Source organism: Aquila chrysaetos, chromosome 3 (genome assembly GCF_900496995.4).
Source record: "Aquila chrysaetos chrysaetos chromosome 3, bAquChr1.4, whole genome shotgun sequence".
Classification (NCBI taxonomy): Eukaryota; Metazoa; Chordata; class Aves; order Accipitriformes; family Accipitridae; genus Aquila; species Aquila chrysaetos.
The window spans coordinates 30,482,264-30,505,060 of NC_044006.1; the positions used below are offsets into that span (position 1 = coordinate 30,482,264).

At 37.2% G+C, this 22,797-nt stretch overlaps 1 protein-coding gene across 4 annotated transcripts in view; it reads left to right on the top strand.

Moving 5' to 3' along the window:
• The window catches only part of VPS41 (VPS41 subunit of HOPS complex), a 117,888-nt gene that overhangs the window by 86,316 nt on the left and 8,775 nt on the right, over positions 1–22,797 (top strand). For all 4 annotated transcript variants that reach the window (XM_030009366.1, XM_030009367.2, XM_030009368.2 and 1 more), the window contains exons 17-28: positions 890–982; positions 1,486–1,613; positions 2,397–2,541; positions 3,789–3,830; positions 3,957–4,007; positions 5,263–5,400; positions 8,329–8,383; positions 9,481–9,621; positions 11,155–11,291; positions 19,532–19,631; positions 20,437–20,481; positions 21,929–22,008. In XM_030009366.1, coding sequence (XP_029865226.1) covers positions 890–982; positions 1,486–1,613; positions 2,397–2,541; positions 3,789–3,830; positions 3,957–4,007; positions 5,263–5,400; positions 8,329–8,383; positions 9,481–9,621; positions 11,155–11,291; positions 19,532–19,631; positions 20,437–20,481; positions 21,929–22,008 — 1,155 coding nt within the window. The remainder of the gene's footprint in view (positions 1–889; positions 983–1,485; positions 1,614–2,396; positions 2,542–3,788; positions 3,831–3,956; positions 4,008–5,262; positions 5,401–8,328; positions 8,384–9,480; positions 9,622–11,154; positions 11,292–19,531; positions 19,632–20,436; positions 20,482–21,928; positions 22,009–22,797) is intronic.

Below are 22,797 nucleotides of genomic sequence, written 5' to 3' on the forward strand. Positions count from 1 at the left end.
TCCTGCTTTGTTCCAGCAACTTCAGTAACAAAATGCTACTGCACCAGGTGCCATTAGTGGGCAACAGGCAACATCTCTGAGTGTTTGGAGGAATTTCATCAGTGTTGGGCCTTCAGCTACAAACCCCAAAGTCCCAACACAGCTGGTAGCAGTAGGGTTTATTTTGGCAGGTGGTAATAACCTTGGCCTCTAGTTGCATGGAATAATAGTGCTAATAAGATGCTGTGCTGAAATTCCAGGGTATGAGCTGACTCATTGTGGCAGGTTCTTGTCTCCTGCCAGCCAGAATGCAATTCCTTAACACCTCCTATAGAGCAACAGATCACACGCCTTCACCCTTTCCATGGAGAGATGTATTCTCAAATTAATTTTCATTTGGGTTCGTAAAAATAGCTGGCAAAACAGAACTCTTCATATAATGTAGTGACCTCACAGTAAGTCTTAAATCAAAAGTACCCATTTTTCAGCTAATGAATGCTTATACCTTTTTACAAGATGTAAGACCAAGACTGGACAAGATGGATTTTGAAAACTTTCTTCTTTTGAGGGGTCTTGTATGGGTTTTATTTTCTAAATGACTAACAGCAAATACTCCGACTTCTCTAAGTGTAATGACTGACTCTCCCATTCTAACTAGTACCTTACCACCTATCTTTCTAATGATAATTTCAGATAAGTAATACAATTCCAATGTGTGCAATCCTAAAGTAAATAACTTCAGGATACTGCTTACAAATATGAATATACAGCAGTTCCAGGGTTTACCAAGAGCCATGTTTTGCGAGTAGCTTTGGGTTTTTTGTTTCACAATTCTTTTTTTCTATCATCAGTGTACCAGGATGTTACATGTCATTCACCTTCTGACACTTTGTTCTCTTTGGTCCTATAGGCAATTAGTCGTTACTTGCCCAGACGGGATCCAGTTTTGAAACCTCTGATCTATGAAATGGTCCTGCATGAGTTTTTGGAGAGTGACTACGAGGTACTGCAGCCTGACGCGTCCACATGTAATGGCTATTGCCAGCCAAACACTCTCAGCAATTTAGAATTCTGACAGCAAATTCTCTGTTGTATTCAAACAGATTATCAATGGACAGTTCCACAATAATGAAAAGATTAAAAAGATTAATTTTGGTTTTGTTTTTAAGAGAATAAGTAGAATGTTCTAAAGAGCACGCAAATACTGTGAGATGGGTTATTTATTATAAATACTGTTATGTTTAGTTTGTTTAATGTAGCATAAGTGGTTGAGGTGCTGCACAAAGCCTACAGCACCTGAAAGAGACTCAGCTTCATGAATCTTAATGACATTGCCCTAAGAAGGAAAATCTGTGTTCTACACTGTGCATGTCTGTGGGCACGTAAAAGTGGCTTACAGGTGAAGCACAGCAGGTATCATCTCAGAGGCTTAGCTGAAGCTTTGATGTTTTGAAATGTTCCTTAGGCAGTTCTTTCTATTGCTGTTACAATCTCTTACACTTTTAGGGTTTTGCAACCCTGATAAAAGAGTGGCCTGGAGATCTCTACAACAACACAATCATAGTTCAAGCTGTAGTGGATCACCTGAAGAAAGATCCACAGAACAGGACTTTGCTACGAACGCTTGCAGAATTGTAAGTACAATTTTAAACTCCTGTTGCAAAAAGTAAGCTTGAAATAGTGTACTATAGTTGATAAATATTTGCCTAACTCTTAACAGAAATACCTGCTTTGCTGCAGTCTACAGCATATCGGCGCTCTCTCCTCCACTCTGCTGATTGCACAGCTTAGCAATTCTTTTCCCTTCCTTATAGAGTGTACACTGAGTATGAAAGCAAAGAGTTTAGTATAAGATTGGATTATCTGCTCCTTTTTCCAAAGCAAATAGCTAGCATTCTTCTTTATGCTGTCAGAGGAAGCCTCTTCTGTGAAGTGTGCATTTCAGAATTACCCACAGGAAAATAAAATGGTGTTTTTTCCCCACTATTTCAAAAGTAGTATATTTAGGTTTACTGCGTGGCTGGAAATATGTGACTGGAAAATGTGCCAAAACCGATCTGGTTCTAGGCTATGTTTTTTAGCTCTGAAGAGAGTTCCAATTAGTTTCCAAAAATAGAAAAGCTAGTGTTTTGTGTGGCTTCCCCTGTGGTCTGAAAACGGGAAAATGAAAATGCAGAGAACCACAGGTCAGAACACAAATACGGTGGCTGGTATAAACAGAGTTGAAATTAGTGTTACCCAGTGTTTTATTTTCCTTTAACAAAAATTAATCACAGCAACTATTTAGATATTTATCAAATCAAGTAGCATCCTAACAGGCTTTATATCCTAGAGTGTATTTACATTTTCCCTCATAGGTGGTTTTCCTACACTTAGATATGTAAGATCACATGTATTATAACATTGTTTTTTATCAGGTATACTTACGACCAGCGCTATGGCAGAGCCTTAGAAATTTACCTAACTCTGAGGCACAAAGACGTCTTCCAGTTGATCCACAAGCACAATCTTTTCAGTTCTATCAGAGACAAAATTGTTCTGCTCATGGATTTTGATTCAGAGGTATGGTGATCCTAATGATTTTATATTCACTTTCCACTAGAGATATTTTAACAGATTAAAAATAGATGAGCTAAAGATAGTGTTAAGGCAGAGAGTGTGTTTGCTGTGTCTGCATACATTCTGATGTAAGGAAGATGACGTTTTCCTAGACTGCAAAATAATTGACCCCAAGGATGATTTTTTTCCTTTGTATTTCCATTTGAGTATCACTCATAGTGAGAAGAGTGCCAGATCCGAGATCATTGTTGTGATTCTCAAGTAGACTTTCACCACAATATTCTTTCTGCATTTCTAATCAAATAATGCTATTAATAAGCCAAAGGAAGGAGGCAGTGAATTTATTGTGAGGCATATGTTAAATATACTTGCCACTTCTCTTTCACTGCAGTCAATTAATCTGCTTCTGAAAGTTTGCAAGGTTATTAACCTAAATTCCAAAAATCAAGAAGCATGCATTTTGTGCTGAATTCAATCTTCTTTCTTCTCAGTTGGCTATAAAACCTCAGCAAATGAGTTTTGGTATGATCCTTGGGGGGAAACCAAGTAGATCTGCTCTTCTTTCATTGCAGTGGTTGTTTAAGCACTGGAGTTAAAATATGGAGCCATCTCTACCAAAGATGATCAGCTTTGGTACGCTCATTCTAAACTACATGGGGGAAAAAAGAGTATAATTCATTTTTATTACATAGAGTAAATCGTATCAATCGGTGGTTTTGCATTTTTTGAATGTGAAGCAAAGTTTGCTCATGTAAGAGGAAGCAGAACTGGAATCCTGGTGGCCACTCTGCTTACATGGTCTTGTCTGCTTGTGTTACGGTACTGGTGTGCAGTTAGTTTGGGGGAATTCAGTTGTAAGGCAAGTTGGGTCGTGTGTTTCTTATACAGCCATCACCCTGCAGTTCCATTTTGCAACGGGACAAATAGTATTTCTACGTCATTTGGCAGTGACTGCCTGTGACCCATGGTTCGATGGGTGTACTTCACCTGCAATATAAGTGCACAGTATTGATTGCTATTAGTGTGGAAACTTAGAAGTATTCTGAAAGAATACATGATGTGTTCTTTTATAATGCTGTGCTATCGGGGAATGCTGATGTTATGCAAACTGCTCTCTGAATTACTGTTGCTGAAAAGAGTAGGTCTGCAATATCTATCTGACACCCATCAGTGAACAAGCATAATACTATATAGAGTGTAAGAAAATGTGTGTACCTGTTTCATAACTGGGTTCTCTTTCTTTACTTTAGAAAGCAGTAGACATGCTTTTGGATAACGAAGATAAAATTTCCGTAAGTATTACAAGTTCATGGCATGCCAGTCCAATGCTTGCTTGTATTACCCGTCCTTTCAGTCCTGTAAACGTGATGTTCATCACATGTTTGCTCATCTCTTGGGTTTTGTTTGTTTTCTTTCAGATTGACAGAGTCGTTGAAGAATTAGAAAACAGGCCTGAGCTACAGCATGTGGTAAATATTTCTATATTCTGTTGGTTTCAAGTTGAGCTGAATAAACCCTTCGCTGGGCATATCTTTTACAGATGTGGTTATCCTGTCAAAGTGCACATGACACTGAAATGTCATAAATCATCAGAGCCAGAGTGGCTACTTTTGCTAATCCATTTTTTAGCATGGCAATAGCATTTTTTACAATAGTAAAATAATTTTAAAATGTGTACCTGTGAGAATTTCATAACATACTGCTTACTTGTTAACATACCATGAGGTACTCCTTATGGCATTGCAGACACTTGTCTGCTCTGGTCAATTACTTCTTGCTTGTATCCCTCCTCTTTCCCTACACAAAAATGGGGTTGGATGGTGGGTGCAACTCTGAAGCACATTTTGCTGATCCATAGAGACAGTGAACTGCTTTTCTTTCTAGAGCTGTAACTTCCATACGCTGCAGGAATGTTCTTGTTTGTGCAGAATTATAATATCACTGTAAGGCCGTGGCTCCACATTGCTATTCTAAAAGCACCTCTTTGGTTTGAATGTGCTGTCAGTGGAATACGTAATGTGTAACTGTGGGCTTGGGCTGTATTAGTGAGGGAAGTTTAACTTGCTGCTGGGTACAGGTGTGGCTCAGGGCATCAATCTGGTGGAGAGCAGGTTTATGTGTTAGAGATCTGATAATAGGAAGCAGCTCTATGAAGTGTGCAGCCTGCAGCCCAAGAGCTTTGCAAAGATGACTGACTGTCAGTTTATGGAAGGGATGCATCAGTTTCAAAGTGTGAAGCCTACTTCCCTTTGAATAAAAGTGACCCTCATGATTATTCTCAAGGCTTTTCTGTGCTCATCTAGGGAGGAAGGAGCTTTTCCATAGTATCTATACTTCAAGGTGCTTTGGTTAAAACATTTCATGTGGTAAAAATTTGATCTATAGTTATCTGCAATGATCAAGCATGTCTAGATAACCAAAATGTTTCATTTGACATATTTCTCTGAAGTTTTACATAAAAATCCAGTAGTTTCTTCAAATGTTAAAGAACAATTACTTAAGTGTAGCTGAAAACCTGTTTTACAGAGCTGGTTTTGGAGATTGCTGTGATGAGGGTACTTCAGAAAAATATAAAGTTAGTCTTTTGTATCAGGATTTAATCTCTGTGCCTTTTAGTATGTGTTAGCACATTCCTGAGGAAATTAGGAGGGGTTTTTTACTGGTGGAGAATGAATAATATTGTATAAGTGATTTTGAGTTCCGATTCTCTTTTTTGATTCCTAGTATTTGCACAAGCTCTTTAAAAGAGACCACCATAAAGGCCAACGATATCATGAGAAACAGATCAGCCTTTATGCTGAATATGATCGTCCAAACTTACTACCATTTCTCAGAGACAGCACGCACTGTCCACTAGAGAAGGTAAGCCCCCAAAATCTAAAACACAGATCCTCGATTTTTATGTCTGTAGCTTGTAGTGTTGTGTACCCAGCTTGTAACTGGGTCTGGTACTGCCCTCTACTGCCGAAAGGAGGGATCCTTTGAGTTTGTGACCATCACCTGCAGAAGTTTGGTTTGCAGAGCTGGCTGACAGCTGAGACCTTCCTCTCAGCTCACAGGGGAGGAATTGGTGGGAATTTTTAATGCAGAAGTTCTGAATTCACACTTGATGCGTACCTACAGCATATCTACTCATCAGTGCCTGGCCTGACTGAGCAGCAGGTTGTGGCTGCAAGAAATCAACAATCATTTTGCCAAATCTAGGACTAGTCACTGTTAGATCTTGAAAAATGAGTAGCTGTAACTGGAGTTTTTCTAACTTTGTATTCTAAGGTCTTAGTTGCTTTCAAATAATATGCACAATATAACAGTCACTGAACTAGCAGAGCTAAAAGTATTTTGTCTTTGTACTTCCACCAGCAGACTTGGAATTTTACAGAATACCATCTTTCCACCTTCTTTAACCTTTCTACATTTTCCTTCCTTTCACTTTCTTGTCAAATTAAAATAAATAAAGTTAAGGGCAGTCTTTGGTTTTTTTTCCACTGCTTGAATTAAAGTGAACCGAATGGGAATTTCAGTTTTCCTTTTTAGTTGGGCAAGTATTTTATTATTTCTGTTTGTTGCTGTTAATGGCTGAGCAGAGCAGACTCTGTGAAAGGATGCCTCTCTGTATGCAGCAATAATGATGACAGCAGTATTTTTAAATATTATGCTGAATATCACATTTTACATGGTAGACATTCTAAAGAGAACTAGTATTGTTCCTGGCACCTCTCTTATTTTGCATGCTTTTGTCAACTTTACTATGCAGCACCAGGAAACAACTGTAAAATACTTTGTTAGGATTGCAGGTGTGGTCTTTGTTGAAGCTGTCACACGAAACTAGGTTGTCTCAATGATCTTTTTAGGCAATGAGCCTGAGAGGTTTCCAGCCAGAGACTTTTGTCTACAATGTTTGGTTTTAACTTTCTGATTCTCTCTGAGTTTTTTGCCTTATGTATTATTTGCGTGGTCATGGTTTTATGTATAAAACCTTACCTGCACTTTTTTTTTTTTCTTTTGGTGCAAATTGGTTTTAGTTATTGCAGATCCAGCCACCTATCTTCAGTGATGGGTGGTGCAGAAAAGTGCTGTGTGTAAATGATGCAAGCACATTGCTGACACTGCTTTGCTGAAGTTATGGGCTGTGAGCAAAAGTATGTCAGAGACCTGTGAACCTTTGGAAGGTCTGGTGCAATAATCACCAAAGTCAGAGAAAAGGATGTTAGAAAAAGCGTTGTTCTAACCTTACATTAAAATGTTAATATGTTTCAGTAAGAAGCTAAGGAAGTGAGGAAAGATATCAACACTGTATAAAACTTAGTTGAATTTACTGTCACTGCTAATTCTGTAATTATACTTCTTACCATACATATCATATAGTAACGCTTTTTGCCACATACAAATCTTTGTTCTAAGGAAATAAGGGGACCAAGAATTTCCCAGTTACCAGTATTTTAAGTTCCTGTTAAGCAGATTCCAGTGCAGTGTATAAACTGCAAAAAGCCATGATATTTGAACAAATTCGTGCTTATTATTGCTTTAAAGAAATTATAAACCCGGCAGGAAGAAATAATTCTTGTTCTTTAAAAGTAAGCCACTTTTATTTAAGTGCAGTTCAGCAAATGTTTTATAAAATGAACTGAAAGAGAAGTATGAATGTTCCATGTTTTCCTCTAGAGGGAGCATGACAGTCAAGAAATATGCAGCAGCCAGAATTACTGAATACCTGGTACTTTGTAGTTTAACTTCTAAGTGGAGAGAAAAAAGGCTGTCAGCTGTGTTTATAACTTATTAGTATTATTCATACCTTCATTCCCCTGACGTATCTCGTTGGTAATTCACTTACACCTACTCCGAAATTCATTGCCCGTATCTCTAATCTTCATAGTAACCCATCTGAAATAATTCGAAAATGGAAGAAAAGTTAATTCCTACCTACATCTCTAGCTATAGCTGTATCTTATGCATTTATAGTTTTGATTTCCAAGTATGAAATTTCTATCGGTGAACAGTTGTCTTCACAGGAATGCTGTGAATCTTGAATTTGATTTCTGCTTCCAAATTGGAAATGGACATGGCATTGTTTATGGCATACCAGCCCTGCCAATGTTTTGTTACTAAAAACTTGTTGGTAATCAGTTTGGTAGTTTTGGTGATTGTGCCAAGTGTTTTTCAACTACACTCAGATTCTGTAACTGCTTATGATATTTAGCCCTCAGGTCTTTACACCAACTTTACAAGAAATGCTTCCTTCTTATTCTTTCATATTTGCACTAGATTAATTTTGTATTGTCTTCTTGGAGGTCACTGGTACAAAATTTGGAGGGCACTCTACCTCCCAAAACCATTCTGGTTATCCTGAGGAGATCTACAGTCTTGTGTTAGGAATAAATGTCAAGCAGACCTCCATCACTACAGACCTCGTAAGTCCATCCACAGGAAGCAAGTCTGACAGCAGATAACCTTAATGCTTTTGGACTAACCAACTTTTGGAAGCAAAAGAAAGAAGTTGCCAGTAGATTTAAAGGTAGAGATTGGCATAATCCAGACTGAAATACCTGTCTTGTCCCCAGATTTATTTAATCTTGGAGAAAAATAAAAAAAAAATGCCGTGGAGTTTCTTCTCTTAATTAATGCCAGAGGACCTGACAGTGCATATTAAGGGAGCTCTATTCCTGTCAAAATGAGTAATGCAACTTCATGGAAAAATATCTTTAAGCCTCTTGCAGCATTTGTGATCAATAAAATATCATGTTACATGGTTCCCTGTATTCTCTTTCCTTCCCCCCTTCCCTTAAATTCAAGGCTCTTGAGATCTGCCAACAGAGGAACTTTGTAGAAGAGACAGTCTATCTTCTGAGTAAGTAACACTCAATGTGATAAATTACAACATGCTTTTAATCTTGTCGTAAAGTTTATGCTGCGAAAATGTATGATGTATTGTCTAACATCGTTTAACACTCTTTCCCAGAGACAAAGTTGGCATGTAGTCAGTACAACTGAATAACATGATTTAGAAAATAAAACAAAGCACTGGATTATTCATGTGATGTCTTAACTCCATATATTGTGTTACTGCATTTCTGATTTGGTGTTTTTCTGGGGTTTTGGAGGTGTTGGGGGGCTATGGGGAACAGGTTGGGGGGCAGATATTTTTGAGACAATCTCAAAGTGGAGAGTAATACTGTCAGTTTGAAGAGAGGGGAGAAAAATGCTTTATTCTGAATACTTCTCAGAAGCTTAGTATTATCTTTTGCTGAGGTGGAAGATTTGCTTATGTTGCCTTTTTTCTTTTTCCTTTTCTCTTTTTTAAATAAAATTAATTGTAAATTAACTCCTTCAGCAGGCCAAGGAATCTACCTCTGAATGGGAGGCATTGTAAGACTTAAGATTTTTATGTATGTTTATGTATTAGTCATGAACAGAATGGAAAGTGGTTTTTTAATCAATCTTTGTTTTAGTAAGAAGAATGTTTTGTGGACTGTTTGAGAGCAAAGTAGGATTTACTCATTAATTTATAGAAAGAATAGTTAGTGTTTCTACTACTTCTTCCTCTTCCCTCTCATTTTCCATGGGTGTAAGCTGTGCTATACTTAACTGCAAATTAAGAGTGCCCATGTGGGCTCTTAAAGGGGGCGTTTCATGTCATAGTTCACACGCATACACATACACACACTCCCCCTTACTTTAGATGTTGCTGCAGTTCAGAACCCCTAATATGACCCAACACATCCTCAAGAAAGGCTCCAGGTCCCAGTGCTCCAAGTGCTTGTTTAGATTATACTGATTGCTCTGGGATTTGTGTTCCTACATCAGATTAGATTAGATAGATTGGCTTTTGGTTGAATTAGTCTGAGGCAACTTCACACTTATAAAATTTATATTGAAAGAGCTTCTTAAAGGAATGAGCATTGATAAGCATTTAGGATTTATAATCTACTTATTTTTGACTCCTAGGCAGAATGGGTAATAGCCGCAGTGCCTTGAAGATGATAATGGAAGAATTGCAAGATGTAGATAAAGCTATTGAATTTGCCAAGGAACAAGATGACGGAGAACTTTGGGAAGACCTCATTTTATATTCTATTGACAAACCACGTAAGTGGGATAGTTTCTCAGAAGCCTTACATGTTTATTTTTTTGTGGAATGCTGCTGCAGTTAAAGGATTGAATTATCCACGTGCATGTTAGCATGTTAGAGAAGGTGCTTATGGATGGCCAGGGAGGTGTTCTGGTTTGTGGAGCACAACATAGCTGTCCTGCTGTGAATAAAAACTTCCAGTAAGGCAGTGTGTGGGCATGCTACAGAATGAGTGCTTAGGGATTTAACATTAGATTAAGTTCTGCATAGTTATGTCCTTAATGACAAATCAAGGGGAGAATGGTGTTTTTAATTTGGCAGAATGAGTCTTTATTTTTAGACAGCCTCAAAACACAGTCTGCAGGCGTGATGAAGATGTTATGTAGTGTGTTTATTGCAGCTACTTCTCTTTGAAATTCTGAAAATGAAGAAAGAACATACACCTTTCTGCCCCTCAGTAGACTATCTAATTTGTTTTGTTTCTGTGGCACAAAGGTAAGATCTGTAACAATGAGTGCATTTTGTCTTTCATCCATTATATGAATAGCTACTACAGTTTAAAGTTTAGATGGACTCAAAAGCTGTCAGAATCTCATAAGCAACATCAGTTTTGTTCAGGAAGCAGATCCAGAGGAGTTCATAGGACTGAGAAAATAGGGAATTATTTTAACTATCTACTCCATTAGTTTTGCAACCTCTTCTGGGCTTTAAATCAAGGCTTTAAAGTCTCTCTTGGGATGTTTTTTCTGAAGCATTGAATGTCTTGTAGGATTAGTGTCAGAATACAAATCTTTTCATCCCTTCGCCACTAATTCTGACAGGAAGAAGCAACCAAAATCTGTTACACCTTTAGAAGAATGGCATTCTCAACTTACCCATACTTAAATGCAGTGCATCACTAAAAGTGATGCTACAAATACTGACATCTTTAGAGCAAAAGGGATTCAAACCATATAGAATTCTCTCAGTTCCATCTGCCCATGTGCAGAGCAATTCCACTGATATTCCTTAGTTTTGGGGTCTGAAGAAAAAACACAGCCTTGAGGTTCATTCTTCTAGTGTTTCATTTAGCCAGGTGCACTTCAAAAAGCAAAAGACTTCTTTTGTGTCACTCTCACCAATGTTTAGAAACATGTTGGATTTAGGTTAAGTGCTTGAAAAGTTGTTTTTAAACCCTGGAACTGGGAATGGAGTAGTCACATAATGTAGTTAATTTTCTGGCTCTATTTGCTTGAGTGCTCTTTTTATTGAATTGAAATGCATTATTTACTTGTGGATTTGTGCTGGATACTCTATTACCACTTTTCTGAATACCTTAGACCTTCTGTGAATTGCCAAACTGTATCTTTCTCTCTTCCCCAAAGGCCTGTATTCAAGTAAATACAGCTGCAAGGAATGTATGAAGGTTATGTAAAAGAGGCTTAGTGTTACTGCGTAGTAGAGAACTGTCATAGAATCAGCCAAAGCCTGCAGCTTGTCACCAAAGCATCCTTTAATCAGGTACTTTGCTAGATTTCTTTCTTAATTCCTTTGCCTCTTGGTTTTCACAGCTTTTATTACTGGTTTGTTGAACAATATTGGAACCCACGTTGATCCCATTCTTTTGATCCACCGCATTAAGGAAGGCATGGAGATTCCGAATTTGAGAGACTCACTAGTGAAAATTCTTCAGGACTACAACTTGCAGGTGAATGTTGTGTTCTTCCTGTGATTCTCATTTTCAGAGAGACGGCAAAACCGCTTTGCCACTGAACAGCACGAGAAATGGCTGTCATGAAGGTTTGTTCATTTTGTTCAGACATCTGTCATTGGCACTGTGGGTTGGTACAAAACTATGACAAAAAGGGTAGAAATTTGTCAAGACAAATCGTCTCTTCTCTTGATGGCTTCTAGCACTTCTAAATCTCTACCATGCTATCATAAGCCTGGTGGCTAAGTAGAACTGGAAGGATCTTGGATGATTCAGACTATTTTTATACTGCCTGACTGTCTAATATTGGAAAGTCCCATGACCAGTACTTTTCATTCTGTTTCATATATGAGGAGGCAGAACACAACATGCACTCAGTAAAACATTCACCAGGTATTAGAGCCATATGTTAAGTGTCATACTAATTAAAGGAAGATGAACTTTAAAAATCAAATTCATATCTGTTGTGCAGAATGTGGTGACGTCTATGCATTTAAAAAAAAAGAACTGCTCATTGTATTGTGGGAGTTCTTATCCCAGCATAATTATACATATATGTGCAGTTCCCTACATGAGTGGTTCTGATGGGTGTTTCTAAGAAGTTGCAAGAAGCGTGCCCTTCAATGTTCCTGAAAGTAACAACAGAGAGTGTTGCATTGCATACTTTAAATCTCCCTGCTACCAAAGGAGGCCCAAACTTGAGTTCTCTGTGATGCTGCTCTGCACCTTTCTACTGAGAGACATAAGGGTATAGAGCAGTTTGAATGCCTCGGTGTGGGTGTGTGGAGTCCCAAGAAAACATAGCCCAGAAAGCAGCTGAAACTACAACTTTCTGAACTTCATAAACATTTGTTTCCCATCTGCTATTAGTCTCTGGACATCTCTAGCAAGTAGATGGGCTTGATGGTTTTCAGTAAGGTCGTGGTTGGTCTCTTACCAGGCCACATAAAGCCTGTATCTGCTACAGCCTTCAATAATGTCAGAAGGCCTTTAAAAAAGGCAGGGTTTAAGCCTTTCAAAGGCTTTTCCATTATTTTATTATCATAGGGGCTTTAGATTATGTCTTTTCCCTTTGTAACATTACTTTCAGTTTTTAATTGAATTCATGAGATACTAATATCCTTCCAAAATGATACTAGCTAAATAGCATGCTGCATTTGAACAGTTGCATGTTTATCTTGTTGCTGTCAGTACCCTGCTGCTTGCACTGCTGATCCTCCTGTTTCTGCATTCTCTTGAAATCAAAATGTAATTTTTGGTGTGTCTGCAGGCAGACTGAGAAAGTGTTGTGTGCATAGCTGCAGCTTTACACGTATGCAAAGTATATTGCGTGGCTTCAGACAAAGCTGATGGCATCATTTGGTCATGTTTTGGGGGGGGAAGAATCATTTTGTCTTCAAATACCTTTTAACAAAATTACTTTGGGATTAAAAGTATATATTTAACCTTCAGAATGATAGCTAAGATTATTTGCTGTTAGCATTGAAATGCTTCATGGATTTCAGATTAATTCATTTTGAAGTAGATTTGGATAGCTCTAGGGCTAAAATTTAGATCTCATAGGAATAATAGAAATTGTGCTTGTCTTGCTTGTATGATAGCAAAACAATATAGCCAAAAAAAGGGGGGGGGACTATTTTTATTTAGAGAAATGTGAGCTATAGCTTAAAATAAGACTGTTCCTGAAGTGTTACAGGCGATGTACAGTGCACCGTTTATGAACAGATGGTGTGTCTACACTGAAATTTAGATATGCAATCGCAGCTCTTGCACACTCACCTAAGTAGCTTTAGATTGGCAAGCTCCAATTTTATATAGCAGGACTGTTTCTGCATTCAGTGTATGCTTCAGGACATGGCTGGAACTTCAGGTGAGTGTCGTAAGTGGCCTCTCATTGCTGAGGGCAATTCTGCCCTAGCTTCATCATTACTGCTGCCTCATATAGCTTTTTAAAGCTAAGCCTTTGGTGTGTTTGCATGATGCCTGGTCACACCTTTGCATCATGTTGTGTAGGTTCATGGTGAGACGTCCATGTCCTCTATTGTGGCCTGGCACAACTCTTTGGATTTTGGTAAAAACTTCCTGATTTGTATCACCTAACGTACCAGACATTTTGAACTCATACAGAAGCCCAAATTTCACTGGCTAGGACTTTCTGTAATTTCATCTCTTTGAATCTCGAGCTCTGTATGCAAGTAAGTTTTATTGTTCCCATTTTCAAAGGCAAAAAAGAAAATCTTGTGCCAAGATCCACAAAGGAGGCACGCAGGTGAATTTAGAACCTGTTGCTTGGCTTGCAAGTCACTGCCTAAAGTGAAAGCTATGCTGATCTTTTCATAATGTTGGTTCCCCAAAAGGTATTACAGCTTTGCCATTATATTTAATTGTGGCCTCCTTTTGCAAGCCCTGATAACACTGTTTTATGCTGATGTATGTGGATGCAAATTTCCTGTTATGCTCCTAAATTTCCATAGCAGTAAACTCTACATTAGATGTGATTTGAAATATGAGTAGGAGCTAAAAGCAGTGCCTTTGACAGACTTTGTCTTTTTGAAAACAATTCTTTACGTCTCGGCAAAACCAAGTGAATCAAACTTGAGTGGCTGCCAAAGCATGCCATATGTGGCTTACAGTGTGCATTAGAGAATCCAACAAGGAAGTCTACTAATGCAACAAAATTTGTTATTTTTTTAATCTGGGATCTTCCCTGAATAATTTATGTTTTTATTACTGTTGGCATGTTGCAGACTAATTGCTTCACTTTAACAAATTACCACCTGTTAGATGAACCACTGCAGCCGTTCTATGTGCTACTCTAAGCTCACCTCAGCTCTAAAGTAATGTGGTTAACTTACACCTTTGAAAAGGAGTTAGTATCTGTTCACTACCAACCAACCAACCATGGCACTAAGATAGAATTAGGTATTCTATTGGGTAAAAATAAAATGTAGATCGCATGAGACTTTGTTCTTAGGCTACAGCTTCAATTAAGTACTACTAATTTGCTTTTGCTCTGGCATTACAGCTCTGCTTTAGAAGTAGGGATCTATTAAGATGCCTTATTATTCTTCAAGAATACCCATTTTTATTTTCCAGTTTCAGGAAATGCAGTTCTGCCATGAACTTAAAACTGAGCACACTCTTAAGTATTCTCCTAAGCAGGAAGAGATTTAAATACTCATTTAAGTGTATTTCTGAATTGGGATTAAAACTCCAAGTGATTTTGTTTGTTTGTTTTTTCCCTCCTGAGGATCATTTATTATAATGTTTTCTCTTTGTCATCATCTGAGTTAATGTATGAAAACCATAGTACATAATTGAGTGACACTGATTTATTGTAGTGATGAAAGCTTATTTACTGCTGAAATAATACTGATTTTAGGGTTTATATGCAGTAACATTCATAGACAACAAAAGTTATGAGGACATAGGCAACAAAGACAAAGTTATAGTTGTCTGAATTTTAGCAGGAGTATTTATCAAGTAAAGTGTAGTCTAAAACTTGTTCATTATATTTTATATCTTAACTCCTGAAACCTAGTTCTTTGGTGCCATAAATTTATAGATAAAATTGACCACACACTACTTCCTTTGAATTTATAAACTCCTGAAGATGTGTTGTCTAAAGGAGAAACTTGCTTATTTATTAGAAATGACACATTCCTAGCACATTTTTTATTTAACGGAAAATAAATCACCATTCTTCCGACAACATTTTCAACATAACTAAATACCATTCAAATCTATGGCAAGCTAACCAAATTGAGTCAAGCTATATTGATACCCTGACAAAAGTTTAATAATTTTCATCTTTACTGCTTGCATTTAAAAGTGCTTTCAAAGACACAGAATCAAAACTCAACTTTATCTCCATACAACTGAAAAATTGTTGTCAGTGTAACTTTAATTTAGTTCCCACACATAGACATTGCTTCTCTGAGACTCATACAGAACCTCTGTTCCCATTAGGAATTTAACAGTGCAATTATTTTTAAAAACTCCCTTAGCCAACACAATTAGGGCAGTGAAGCTGTTATTTGAAAATTGTAGCAAAATCGGCATTTACTGGTATTGCTATGTAAAATATAAATTCAAACTATTATTTTTTTTCAGTGAAACCAGTGCTACTAATGTTGTTTTTATACAACTTCTTTGGACTGAAACTAGTCAGTGGTACAGTGATTTGATCTTAACAAAGACCTTCTTTCTCAAATGTACTGTTGAACTCTGTATTTGCATTTTATATTCAGTTCCCTGGAAATTAAATTGAAAAAGAATATGAAATGGTTCACACATGTTTTAAGTCTGTGGCATCTGATTACACAGTGGTCTTAACTTATGAAGGAGGAATGCAGGAGCCTTTCTTAAAATAAGTCATGCAATCACGCTCCAGGTTTCTAAAGCATTGTACCACACGTCTCACAGAGAAGGCTGATAGAAAAATCCCTTATTTGTGCACTTGTGAGTTAAAATTAAGACTGTTAAACTTTCCAAATGTATAACATAGGTGTCTTTTCAGCTGTGGTCTATACCTGAGTGCAATTTAGGAAATGCTTGTGGTGTTGGAAGAGGTTTAAATACCTCTCTCATTTCAGAAAGAAATGCTTAATTTCTCACCCTTTTATGACAGTTGTTAGAAGAAAACTTCAAAACGTGTCACTATTCCAAGTCTTTTTTATCCCCTAGTTTTAAAATATAAAAGCAATTTGTTCAGATGCAGTACCTCTAGATTTTGTGGATTAGTCATTTTACTCAAATGTTGACTTATTATTTTGCACTTTGATTGAACCTGCAGTAACTGTGATGGATAACAGAGATTCATCCATTCATAGAATTCACATCTATCCATTCATTCCCCTGTATTCGGCACTGGTGAGGCTGCACCTTGAGTACTGTGTTCAGTTTTGGGCCCCTCTCTACAGGAAAGATATTGAGGTGCTGGAGCGTGTCCGGAGAAGAGCAATGAAGCTGGTGGAGGGTCTAGAGAACAAGTCTTATGAGGAGCGGCTGAGGGAACTGGGGTGGTTTAGTCTGGAGAAAAGAAGGCTGAGGGGAGACCTTATTGCTCTCTGCAACTACCTGAAAGGGGGTTGTAGTGAGGTGGGTGCTGGTCTCTTCTGTCAGGTGGCTGGAGATAGGCTGAGAGGAAATGGCCTCAAGTTGCGGCAGGGGAGAGCTTTAGATTGGATATTAGGAAAAATTTCTTTACTGAAAGGGTTGTCAGGCATTGGAACAGGCTGCCCAGGGAAGTGATTGAGTCACCATCCCTGGAGGTATTCAAAAAACGTGTAGACAAGGCACTTCAGAACATGGTTTAGTGGGCATGGTTGATGGTTGGACTCGATGATCTTGAAGGTCTTTTCCAACCTAAATAATTCTATGATTCTATAGCAGAGTTTATGAACTGATAGACCCCGATGATGATCTGATGAATGCTGCTTGAAACAGCACCTGGAAAAATTGTTGGGTTTCACTCCTGAACATGAATAAGCTGCTGTTCAGACACCTTGGAGGCACTAGGGGGCAGGTGGCAGCTTGCACAGCGGGACATACACCTTTTGGTTGTAAAGACTAAAAATAATGTGCTTTTAATTATGGTCGCGATGCCATTTGGAAGAATTTGGTTGATTATCCTTGAGAAACTTGGACTTGTTTGAGTGCTAAGCTGAATCAAGGCCTGAATTTATTCCCAGAGCTTTGAGTATACCCTTTCAAATTAACTGCATACTGCAGTGTTTTCCTTTAATGTTAGGCATTTGTAAATCAGGACTTTTTTAATTAAATAGAAGTTTTTATGGCTTCTGATTTTAATTATGCAGTGGCATCTTCCCTAATATAGTCAGAAAATGAACTAGGATTCTTTTTTGCAATAAATATTTCTGTTTCAGCAGTTTTCATTACTTTAGTAAAAAGCATTATATATGCCTAAAACTTCTTTCTGTAGGTGTACCATGCTGTCCTGCTTGTGCTTAGAATGATGTGCTTTTAAAGGGTAAAAAAAAGTTCAGTTTATTCCTCTCTGAGTCCTATTTCTTCTCCCTGGAACAGGGTTTTATTACAGATTTATGCCTGAATGTCAGTTTTAACTAGTTTAGCCTAATCTTAGGGTGCACAGTTATATATTTCTCCCTCCTTTTAATGTAAAGTAGTTAATTCAAACATTCTTTCTCCCTCTGTCTCACCTGCAAATTCCATCTCCTGCTTCTCTTTCTGTAACTCTTAAATTATCCATCTCATCTTTGAGCTCTTCAAATATGTTTCTGCAGAAGCGTTGAGATTTATTACCTTGAGATTTGACATTTTACATTCTCCATTGTGACTTTTCCTTTTATATAACAATAGCTGCCTACTATATTCCATTTCTAGCAAAATAAGGTCTGACAAACGGTCATTGAATGTGGTATGGAAAAATGTTAGTGGAGTTTAAATAATGGGGGAAAGATAGTGCATGTGTCTTATAAGATATGTCTTATAAGATATTTGTTACTTCTGTTTTTTAAGGCATCAAACAATATTGAGGTTTTCCAGTGACCTAGTGATGTCTATTGTTTCCCTCTTTATTTTTCTTTTTTAAAATGAAGTTTTCCTATTGGCACACTGTATTTTAAGTAGAAAATAGCAAATCATGCTCCCTTCTTCCCATCGTATCTCTGTTCCACACCTCTCATTTAATATGCTTGCTTTGCTCCTTTTACTTAAACATACTTTGCGTATGCTGAGTGCAGCCAGCAGACTCCAGTATATAGCCGAGACCTCATCTGCTCTAAATCATTTACCTATCTTTGGGATATAATTTGCTGATTGAGAATATTTTGAAGCAGGCAAGCACTCATTCTGAAAGGTAGTCTCACTCAGTTGTCCTTGCAAAAAGTTTCTAGTGTATTTTTCAAAGCTAGTGACATTTTTCTATATTTAAAACAAAATTTAACATTCTCTGTTGACCTTGGATAAAGTTGGAAGGGGAAAGACATACTCAGGTAGTTCCTGAGATTATCACAGATAAAAATGATTAATTTTCTAGGTGTCTTGTAGAGCTGCATTCAGTTTCTGGTGCTCTGAAATGTTTTATAGCTCAGTGTGTCTAATACTGGAGAATGTCATTTACCCACTGACGTGCCCAGTTTGAAATGCTTAAAGTGTTACTCAATTTTAATTTTTTTAATGTATTTCAGATTTGCAGTCTTAACTGCACATCATTCTTGGCAGTGTGTCCTTATTACTTCACAATGTGTATGTGAGAAAATAGGGTTTTGGACAGTGTTCACCTGGCTGTAAAATCTATTACTATACTTCTTTTTAGGTATTTGACTTAGCTGTATCTTGGACTATTTTAGAATGCTCAATGTCTCCTGTAATGCAAATAATCAGGAGAAAGGAATGGACATTGCCTCTTTATACCACTTTTTTGGTAGGGTTGTTCAGCTTAGAATTGACTGTGAGCCTCTTTTGAAAGCACTTTTCAGAGGAATTGTTGTCTTGGAAAACAAATTTCCAAACATAAGTTCAGGAGGAGGAAGTAAAATTCCACAAGATTTATTTGGGTTTGTCATATTTTCATGCTTACTTCATTAAGTATTGTGAAATAAGGCTCTGTATAGTTTTGATGCCCTTGATTCCTTTTTGTGTTTCACAACATTATCAGGCAATGACATGTCAATCTAATGAAAAATATTAAATAAGTAGAAAAGGGGCTGAGACTTTTGCTAAAGAGGAACAAACTCTGGACCTTTAGTTAGTTGTATGGACATTTAATACTGCTTACAAAATGACACCTCAGCAGAAATATGTTTGAACAAAAGAAATTTTGAATTGCTTTGTTTACGAAGGTTTTATGAATATCAGATGCCTTTCCTAAAGAAGACAGGAAAGATACAGGTAGAGGAAGTTTTGAAATGGTTTGGAAACCAATTGTGAGGGGCACTGTAAAAATCCCTCACCATTGTATTTTGTTAAGATGACCTCATGGGAAGAAGATCATAATTTATGACAATAATATATTGGTAAAGGATTTGATTTTTTTGAGTGTTTTGGGTTTGGTTTTTTTATAATGTGGGTTTTTCATTTAGGTGGTGGTGGTGGTAACAGGAGGTTCCTCCTTTCCCTCCTTTATAATAGCTTGAAAAGCCTTAAACATTCCTTGTGCTATCTTTGGCAGCAGAAACCCAGTGGAGACTTGCCAAGGTAGTTGATATGCCCATCTATTCAACAACCACTGTGTTTTGTGTTCTTTGCACCAGATCTTGCTGCGGGAAGGTTGCAAAAAGATACTTGTTGCCGATTCTCTTTCTTTATTGAAGAAAATGCATCGAACTCAGATGAAGGGTGTTCTAGTAGACGGTGGGTATGGAGGAAACATTGTGACTTTCAAGGTTTTGAAGTCTTTTACTTGTTTTATAGACCCAAGCCACATGTCTCTCCACTTTGGAAGCTTCCCAAAAGACCGAGTATTGTACCTTATCTGTAGAGTGTAGTAGGATACTAGCTGCTTTCCCGTTTGCATAGGAGCTACTCATATCTCAAAAACTACAAGACCCAGCATGCAGCTTTTTCTCTTGATCAATCTCTGCATAGCCAGTAATGTATTGTGTTTGTCTATAAAGGTGAAAATGCTGTTCAGTGCCAATACAGATAGTCAGATAATAATAATCTGTAACCAAAGCAAAAGCTACAAGATAGTTTTAAAAAATAGTTGAAAATATTTGGTAAGGTGCTAATGATGCATGTGAGCAGTGGTGTAATTCACATCAGCTGAGCGTTAATACTAAGAGGCAAAAGCTGACAGAAGGACAGAGAATCAGAGCTTCTGCTGCAAAATGCTGCAGAGATATCAGGCACCCATCCTATGTTCCTTTTTCTCAGTTTGCCTTGTGCCTCTATAGCGCCGATCCTAAACAGCCTCACTCCTGCAGTTCTGCCATCATCAGAATCAGAAGATCTAAGCATTTCTCATGCTGTTAATAGAAATGCTGCTTCAGTATTGCTCTTCAATTTTTAATAGACTCTGTTAGGCGTCTTAAGTAAAAACTTTAAGACCAGGCTCCATTTCTGTAATAGCAGTATGTTTGTGCCTGCTTTGTAAAAAAAGTAAACATGGAGTTTTTTAACAAAGCTGTTACAAGTTTGTTTTGTCTTGTTTTTCCAGAGGAGAATATCTGCGAATCATGCCTGTCTCCAATACTTCCTTCAGGTAGGATGCTTTTCTAGAAGAGAAAGAGGTTGTCTATTTTTTTAATTTATTTTTAGGGGAACTACTGTGTGCTTTTATTCATAGAAATGTGTAGTAGTCTCCCTTGGTAATCACTGTATAAATTTCAGTCTCATGTGCAAAGCTTGATTATGAATTCTGACATGGGAGTGGTGTCTAATTTGAACTTTTTTTATTGCAGAAAGCCCAGATTTTCTTTCTTATTCATCTTTGACTTCCTTATTTTCTGTTTTGAAATATATGAAATGCAAGGCAGCTTTTAATTCCATCAACATACGTATTCTCAAAGATTTTTACAACCACAAAACTAAGGTCTTGACACCAAATCTTGTCCAACTCTGTTGAACAATTTAGACTGAACTTGTAGATTATAAAATTTTAGTCTGAGTGGTGGAAAACTCTTGGCTTCAGTCACTGCTGTCATATTTGAAACAACTTATAACAGACTATAGTTTTAAAACATCTTCTAAACTTAGTTTTGAAACAAACTCAGTATAGTATTTTGAAGATGTATATTCTGCAAGGCAACTATAGGTCAGAAATACCAATATAGTTGCTGGGAATCTTAAGAAATAGTTTTACTAGGAGAGTATCTGTCATGGCATCTTCAAACAAGAATACATAAGATGAAGTATAGATATGGACCTATTTTTTTTGTTTGCCGAGTGTGTGTAGGCCAAAAGAATCACATTTTTTTAACCTGGTTTCTACCATTTTTCACTTAAATAAATAAATAAAAACAACTATACTATGATCACATGCACCAGCATACAGACCACAGCAGTCACATGGTGATAGAAAACCTGGCAGAGCTGAATGTGCTAGTGCCTTGAGGTATGTGTGTCGAGGGAATGGGAGCCAAGGAATCGAATGTGGATGATGCTGATAAGTGAGGTGGTTATTCTTTGGATATGTGGATGTTGTATGTAGGCTTCTAATTGGGCTAAATATTCATGTGGGAATCGAACGGCACGTTGTGCGCTTTGGCAGCTTCTTGCCAAATTTTAAGATCATGGTGTGCAGCATAGGTGCTAGAGCTGCTTAATGTTCTGCTTCAACCCGCACTAGCACTAGAATCTTTTTGCTAGCTTTTCTTCAAAGCAGCTGAATTGTTTGGTGGTAGTTTACTCTTCTCCCTCCCCAAATTTAGCACGTAGCACATATTGACCTGAAAAATTTCTGATGAAAAGGTATACAGCATTTAAGCCACAGAAAAAAATTGTCTTGTAACTCCATCACTGGGACACATTACCTGAAACCATCAGTCTCCATGGTTTCTATAAATGAGCCAGAATAATTCAGAAATTAATATGACAGCTGTTACTTTATGTTTCTATGTGTATAATAGAATGCAGGCATATACAGCTGTAGCCACTGAATCATTTGTTTCATTGCCCTGTTGTAATGAATTTACTTTTCTCTTTCCCAGATGCATCCAAGTCATTCAACGTGGTAGTGTTCCACTGCAGACATATGTTTCACAAAGAGTGCCTCCCAGTATCTAACACAGTAAGGAACTAGCTTAATCTCTCTGACACCTTTGCCAAAGATAAAAGGACAAATTATTTCCTTTTGTCAACTATGGAGAAGGGTGTGGGTCTATCAGGAATTATAATATGATCACAGTAATAATTTGTGATGATACCCCATAGTAGTATGTGACTAAATAAAGGGAGCAACTAAAGTTCATCCAATTTAGAAAGAAATTGCTGCTGTTTGAGAAGTATTTTATCACTTTCTGCAATCTGAATATGCAATGCAGCTTTGAGACATACAGGGAATACAACCTGTTTGATTTTTTTATTAATTCTTTTCCATTGCAGCTCTCACTTTAAGTATGTTTAATTAAAGACAAGAATAAAGATATTTTCTCAAGTGAACCATATTAAATGATTCTGACCTGGAAGGAAAAAAAAAATCAATCATTTCAGAGTAAATATTTAAATATCTTTGTAATCATCTTTATGCTCAGAACATGTTTTTATTCATCAGGGAACGCTTTTTCTTTCTTTCTTTCTTTCTTTTTCAGTGAAAATGAACCAAAAAAGTAACTCCTAGATACAACCAGTTTTGAATTTAGGAATGGTAACAAAACATCAGAATGGTAACAAAATTGCAAAGAAAATGGAATTTAAGCTTTTCTGATTCCATATCTGTCTCTGAAAATGAACATCTAGTGAAAAAATAACTTTGGTGAATCACTTAATCTGCAAGTAACCAAGCGAAGTGCTTGTAGCCATATGGTACAGCATGTATACTTAAATATGTTACGAAAATCGTAATGAATTAGATCATTTG